This window comes from Leucoraja erinacea, chromosome 7 (genome assembly GCF_028641065.1).
Source record: "Leucoraja erinacea ecotype New England chromosome 7, Leri_hhj_1, whole genome shotgun sequence".
In the NCBI taxonomy this organism is placed as follows: domain Eukaryota; kingdom Metazoa; phylum Chordata; class Chondrichthyes; order Rajiformes; family Rajidae; genus Leucoraja; species Leucoraja erinaceus.
The window spans coordinates 26194288-26201454 of record NC_073383.1 but is presented as its reverse complement, the minus strand read 5'-3'; the positions used below and the strand labels follow the sequence as shown (position 1 = coordinate 26201454).

Here is a 7167-nt window from a genome sequence, read left to right as displayed (position 1 = left end):
CTGGTTACCACATTCCCGGAGAGACCATCTGTTTCTCTTATCTTGTGCTGTTAATTAGCTATCCCTCTTATCTGCCCACATTTTGAGCATCGAATATGCACTGTTATGTCCTTGTATTTTGTTCATTTATATTTTCATCTACATACCTCTCTTGCATGTTCTGGCCAAGTCCTCTGCCTTGGGGACTTCTTTCTAGGATGTTCCGGTGTTATCCATGCTACCACAGAGACAATTGTGTAGCTGGAGACAGTAACTGTAATTGCATTGCTGCGTTCTTGTGCTCTGCTGTGAGAAGAAAGTTGACTTTATGGGGCAGAATGCATTGTATGTATTCTTCTATTATGACATGTCAGTTTACCCACCAAGTCATTACCCAATAAGGCCAAGTCATTGGGTATTTTTGAAGTGGAGATTGATAGGTGCTTGATTAGTAAGAACCTCCCAGTCAAAGGCTTGGAGGGGAAAATAGGTCAGCCTTAATCAAATGGCAGTGCAGATTCAATGGGTCAAATGGCCTAATTCTGTCCTGATGGATTATGAACAAGTGGCTTTCCGATGTCCATGTCCCACATGTGCCACTGAGTCAAAAGTACACAGGGTGGCCGAGAGCAAGCATATCCAGTAAATCATGAGATTCAATGGACAATAGGTGCAGGAGTACGCCATTTGGCCCTTCGAGCCATTCAATGTGATCATGGCTGATCATCCCCAATCAGTACCCCGTTCCTGCTTCTCCCCATGTCCCCTGACTTTGCTATCTTTAAGAGCCCTATCTAGCTCGCTCTTGAAAGTATCCAGAGAATCGACCTCCACTGCCCTCTGAGGCAGCGAATTCCACAGACAACTCTCTGTGAGGAAAAAGTGAGACCTTCATGCAAGAGGTCTTGATTCACTGAAGGCAATGGTAAATTTTGTTATTGAAATCAATCTTGAGGGGTTCCTCCCAAAACATTTTTACAGGGTTTTGCATATAGCAAAGGAAATTTAATCAGTGGATGTTAAGCGTAAGACTGATTCGTCCTTCTGTCTCGGTCAATGACTTTGAAGATGATTTTGGAATTTGGCTTCAGAATGCACACATGCAAGTGTTCTGTTGTGAGAAATTGATTTTTACGTTGAACCTCTAATCCTGTATTCCGCTTGAGATGAAAGAATGCAATATGACCTGAAACATTAACTATTTTTTCTTCACATATATTACCTGACATCCTGCTTATTTGCAGCACTCTGGTTTTAATTTATGATGTTTCATGGCTCTGAACCTTAACAATGCTGGTGGAACAAGGGTACAGCATGAGAGGACTTGTTAGCTGTCAAAACATTTCTGGGAGTGTATCTGGGGGGGGGTGTCTTAGTAGATTGTTAGGACCTGGGTAATCTGCATTGCTTTTGTGAGAAAAGATCCAAAGTTCAGAGCATTGTTAGAATTCTATACCATCCTGCTTCTTCTTATCCAGTGTGGGTGCATTCCAATAGCCGTACTTCAATACTGTCTACACTACTGCACAGTAGGTCCATTTTCAGTGCAAACAAAATCCTCCACCCACTGTAATTAAAGTACAGAGGTACCCAATTCAATTAAGCTCCATTTACCTCTTAGTTTGGTTTCGTTTAGACATACAGTGCAGAAGCAGGCCCTTCGGCTCAGTGTCCACGCCAATCAGAGATCTCTGCGCACACACACTGTCTGACACACTAGGGACAATTTACCTTTTTTTTACCGCAGCCAATTAACCTACAAACCTGTAAGTCTTTGAAGTGTAGGGAGAAACCAGAGCACCCAGAAAAATTTCAAGCAGGTCACAGGGAGAGTGTACAAACTCCACATAGACAGCATCCGTCGTCAGGATCAAACCCAGGACTCTGGCGCGGTAAGGCCGCAACTCTACCGCTGTGCCATCGTACCGCCCTTTCTCGTTCTGCTCATTGCTAATTATCCTCGTATGTCGACTTTGAAAATGGTACATAGTCAATGTATACAGTGCACCATCATACTGAAGATCGTTAAAATGGTATATTTAAATTGATGCCTAAATGCATTTGATATCATAAATGTAAAATATTTACTTCACAACACTTTTCACACAAATATATCAACACAAGCGAAAAGATTACATAAAGCAGACTTTAGAAGTATTTTGGTCCTTTATAACTACGTAAACGTATGCAGGAAATACATAAATACATTCAGGGGAAAATATCAAAGTTATTAATGTAGAAAATATAAACCAACAGTGTAAATACAGTGATATTTTTAATAATGATCATGCTGAATTGTTGCGTAATAAAAAAGAGAAACATTTTGGCCAATCTTTTGCCCTTGTGTTTGAGGAAAACAAGCTCCTTAGCTGACATTTAAGATAGTTAACATTTTGGTTATTTGTGCCACTTAATACTAATAGATTTTAAATAATTAAAATTATTTAAAAAAACTCAAAACAGCAATAGCGCAAATTACAATTCATTTCTTAGAATGTTGCCCTCTGATCCACATCATCTATGTTGATTTGTCTCAATCTTGGTGTGTTTTCCAAAACACAGTCCATACTGACTTCAGCAGTATTTGTTTTGTTTAAGGTAGATCCTTCTTCTGTGTTTGTGTTGTCCGTTACCTGTTCCAGTGGGCGTTTCCATTCTGGTTGTGTGGCAATCCAATAGATGTATCCTCCAAAGACTAAAATAAAAATTCCAAGAGCATTGACCAATATAGCCTCAGGAGGTGACTGGGAATATGAGAGTGTGACATTACTTCCTGAACGCCTGGAAGAGAAAAAAAGTATGGAGTATAACAGTAATAGCAGAAGTTCTGCTTTTCATTGAATATATATATATTTGTGTTTAAGAAGGAACTGCAGATGCTGGAAAATCGAAGGTACACAAAAATGCTCGAGAAACTCAGCGGGTGCAGCAGCATCTATGGAGCAAAGGAAATAGGCAACGTTTTGGGCCGAAACCCTTCTTCAGGCTGATGGGGGGTGGGGGGGCGGGGAGATGAAAGGAAAAAGGAGGAGGAGGAGCCCGAGGGCTGAGGGAGAGATAGGAAGGGGAGGAGAGAGCAAGGGCTAACAAAATTGTGAGAATTCATTGTTCATGCGCCCAGGATGCAGACTCCCCAAGTGGAATATGAGGTGCTGTTCCTCCAATTTCCGGTGCTGCTCGCTCTGGCCATGGAGGAGACCCAGGACAGAGAGGTCGGAGACAGAATGGGAGGGGGAGTTGAGGTGCTGAGCCACCGGGAGGTCAGATTGGTTAATGCGGACCGAGCGGAGGTGTTGGGCGAAACGATCGCCAAGCTTCCGCTTGGTCTCACCGATGTAGATCAGCTGACATTTAGAGCAGCGGATGCAATAGATGAGGTTGGAGGAGATGCAAGTGAACCTCTGTCTCACCTGGAACAGAATCCTGCTTGGATCCTTGAAAGGGGTCGAGGGGGGATGTTTGTAGTCTGAATATGTTAAAATATTCACCAATAAAAATACAAATTCTGGATTTTGAGTATTTCCAAGGGTACTAATTTTAGCAGAGAATCAAGTTTGAGACGCTTTTGTAATCTGAATCAAGCAGCTTTAAGAGATGTTCTTCCCTCTATGTCATAAAATAGCAAATCATCAGGAAGGTTGGCACTCTGTTTGGAGTTATTGAGTTGGATGTGGGACTAAGAGAAATAAGCAGAAAGAAAGAATTCAATCTCGTTTCACAAATTTTGTTTTGGATAACGAGAGGGCATCACTTCATGAGATGGGCAAAGTTTAAAGGGGGGCGGGGAGGGTGGTGGAGTGGAGGTAAATCTGAAAGTGGTGTTTAAGATGCTTTTACATGGGCGCATGGATATGCAGAACTTAGAGGGATGTGGATCATGTGCAGGCAGAGAAAATTAGTTCAGAGGCATCATGGTCACGGACATTGTGGGCCAAAGGGCCTGTAACTGCTGTTCTGTTCTAAATTTGCATAGTTTATTACATTGTTAAAGATAACATACACTCTATTGAAAGGATAAGAGTTACAAAAATATTGAATAAGAATTAAATTTGCAATTAAGATGTTCATAACATTGAAACAATTTATCCACCATTCCCAGTCAAATCATGATTGATGGGAGGATGGATTAAAGAAAAAAACTATTTACCACAAATTCTAATTGCATGGTAAATTTTACTTAAATAGTTTACCCATGAAGAAATTAAAATCTGAAATATGGATTGTGCTCCATAGGTTGTGGATTTGGGTGCAGTAAACCCTGTCATTCTATATCTATAGTAATTGCCACAATTATTCAGACCATTATAATAACAGCAGTTTATACTTACAGAGTGAAAATAAGTTTTTCAGTTATTCCCATTTCAGCTGCAATTATTCCCATTCCGAAGATGAATAGACCAGCAAACACATGGATTGACATGTAAAATGTCTTGATATACATGGGAGTGAATGGCAGCAAAAAAATGCACAACCCTAATACTATCTGCAAGATAGAAAAAATATATTACCATGTAAGACTCTACTCAATGTATTCCATAGTTGTAAGATGTTTTTTTTAATGTTTAAAGGATTGGACAGAAATTAAGCAACACTATGAATAATCTTGAAATTCTTGTATAATTAGAGAATACCAAATAGCTGATCAGGTAGTTTTCTAAAACGGGTGCCATTGAATGAATTGTAGATTTAATTATTGATTCACCATGTTTCTGTTCTGTGACACTATAATAAGTTAATATTGAAGGGGTTTGGTGCAATAAACCAACTCCAATGGGCCTCCTGCACCATCAACCTCTTGTTCTTTTCTACTTTAGTCTTTATTGCTTTTATGCATACACAAATAAAACACAAATATAACAATTAAATAAACTGCAAGCCAGTTTCTTGTAATGACCTTTCTGCCAGCTGTGAGTAGGATTTTAACCGTCAAGAGAGTTTATTGTCATGTGTCCCAGATAGGACCAATTAAATTTGTGCTTGCTGCAGCACAGCAGAGTATTGTAAACAAAAATACAGAACAGTTCTTTCAATTATACACATAAATAAGCAGATAAAGTGCAATAGGCTGTTACAGTTCAGAATATGGTTGTTGGCGAGTTTAATAGCCTGATGGCTGTGGGGAAGAAGCTGTTCCTGAACCTGGATGTAACAGATTTCAGGCTCCTGTGCCTTCTGCCCAATGGTAGCAGAGAGATGAGTGCGTGGCCAGGATGGTGTGGGTCCTTGATGATGTTGGCTACCTTTTTGAGGCAGCGACTGCGATAGATCCTTTCGAAGGTGGGGAGGTCAGAGCCGATGATGGACTGGGCAGTGGTCTACCTTCAGCACCACTATAGTTATATTACCCAGGTATAAAATGGAACACTTCTTGGAGACCTAATAGCTCCTTTAATACTGAATTCACTCTCCCAAAATGGATCTATTTTTGGGGAAACTCCAGAAGATATGTGCATGATTTGTATCTGTTTAGCCACATTGCCTCCAGCATGTTTGCCGCCTTAGAATTTGCTTGCAACCTCTTCTAATATAAAATTGACTTACTTATACACGATTCACTTACTATTTATAATGTGGTTTTATTTTTAATGTGGTTTGTATTTAAGCTTTTGTATTTGAATGGAACAATCACTTACCTGCAAAGTGTACATAATAATTGCAGCCAATCCAATCCAGCTGTGTAAACTGTACATGTTGGGAATCTTCTTGGAGTTATGAAAGTCAAAAACTGCCACAAGTGAAATGACCATAAGAGTAAAGGTTGTAATATTCAGGCCAGCATGAATGTTCTTCATGAGAGGTTTACTGAGATTCCATGTCCAGGGTAGTCTATAAATTATCAGTGCTGAAATAAATTAAAATATCCTTACTGAAGGAAGTAAATCTGCAGTTACATGAAACTCCCAATATTGCAAACAGAAACATAGTAATCATGCAATTTGATTGAAAATGTGGGAATGGGAAAGTTGCTACATTTCAGCTACATCTAAAATAATTGTCTTCGTTTTGGAATGGATTTTAGCATAAGTTAACATAATTAACACAAGTTAACACCTGGAGATAACTGATACTTGAGATGATTACTGATACTTGCGATGATTACTGATACTTGAGACAATTGCATATTTATCCAAGTCCCAAATCCTAATGCACGACATCTTTTTCGTATGGTAAGTTTATAAACACTCAAAATTCTAGGGAGTACAAACACTTCCGACATTCCTTCATCAGAGTTTGCAAGTTGAATTTGAGCCTATTTTACTATTTCAGCCGTGGTTATTTCTGAAGATGTAAAACAAAATGTTGACAACTTAAAAATTATTAGAGTATATCTGGGTGCAGCAAATACTTCGTTTCTGCCCTCATATATATGCCGGTGAAGCAACCCCATAAATTAGATAAAACTCGCAAATTTTAGACGAGTTATTACTAATTTGTTAACTTTTGAGTGAAGACGATCCAACGGAAATACGCAAGCACAATCCCTGTTGAATTCTGGAATGAGGCGGGATGTACCTCAGACACTGTGGGCATAAAGATCCTACTACTAGATCAACGCAGTCATTGAGTAGTTTCGCACTATTGCCGCCCACACATCTATCCCCCGACCTCAAATCTACCTCGATGCCCCCAAACGTACCGAATCCGTTGAGGACGATGAACCCTGTTGTGCTGAGCACTGGGTGCCAGTTAAATTCAAGCAGTCCCGCGTCCCATGCCAGACCCCCTCTCCAATTAAGTACCCAGATCAGAACCGTGGCGATGGAGAGAATCCCCATCAACAGGGCGACCAAGAGAAACGCCACGAATTGCCGGAATTTCTCCATATATTGGCGGATTCGGATGGGGCTCTGCTGCCGGGTAACGAGCGGAATGTGTGGTGGTGGCGGGTGTGGAACAAGAGGGGGCAGTGGTCGTGGCTGTCTGTGGAAGGGGCGGGGTGTGTGGAGCGGTGTGGGTGCACCGGGCGGGGAGTGTGTGTGGAGCGGGGCGGGGGGGGGTGTGGAGCGGGTGTGGGTGCCGGGCGGGGGCGGGGGGGGAGTGTGGGGCGGGCGGGCGGGGGGCGTGTGTGTGGAGCGGTGTGGACCGGGCGGGGTGTGTGGAGCGGTGTGGACCGGGCGGGGAGTGTGGAGCGGTATTTGATTCCCTCCCAAGACCACGTCCTATAAACGAAGATTTCTCACTTTCGAA

The 7167-nt window shown here is 41.4% G+C and overlaps 1 protein-coding gene across 1 annotated transcript; it reads right to left on the bottom strand.

The window, feature by feature from the left end:
• Positions 1-2126: 2126 nt before the first annotated feature.
• Positions 2127-6850, bottom strand: LOC129698781 (plasma membrane ascorbate-dependent reductase CYBRD1). Its single transcript, XM_055638043.1, has 4 exons — positions 6617-6850; positions 5613-5821; positions 4308-4462; positions 2127-2760 (listed from the first exon to the last, which is right to left on the bottom strand). Exons 1-4 carry the CDS (start codon positions 6801-6803, stop codon positions 2469-2471), a joined length of 843 nt encoding a protein of 280 aa, XP_055494018.1. The 5' UTR covers positions 6804-6850; the 3' UTR covers positions 2127-2468.
• Between the last annotated feature and the right edge of the window lie 317 nt (positions 6851-7167).

Coding starts and splice junctions, on each gene's coding strand:
- LOC129698781 (XM_055638043.1), bottom strand. CDS start 6,803: ATGGAGAAATTCCGGCAATTCGTGGCGTTTCTCTTGGTCGCCCTGTTG. Junction 5,822..6,616: donor CATCGTCCTCAACGGATTCG/GTACGTTTGGGG, acceptor AATTTATTTCAG/CACTGATAATTTATAGACTA. Junction 4,463..5,612: donor TTATTATGTACACTTTGCAG/GTAAGTGATTGT, acceptor TCTATCTTGCAG/ATAGTATTAGGGTTGTGCAT.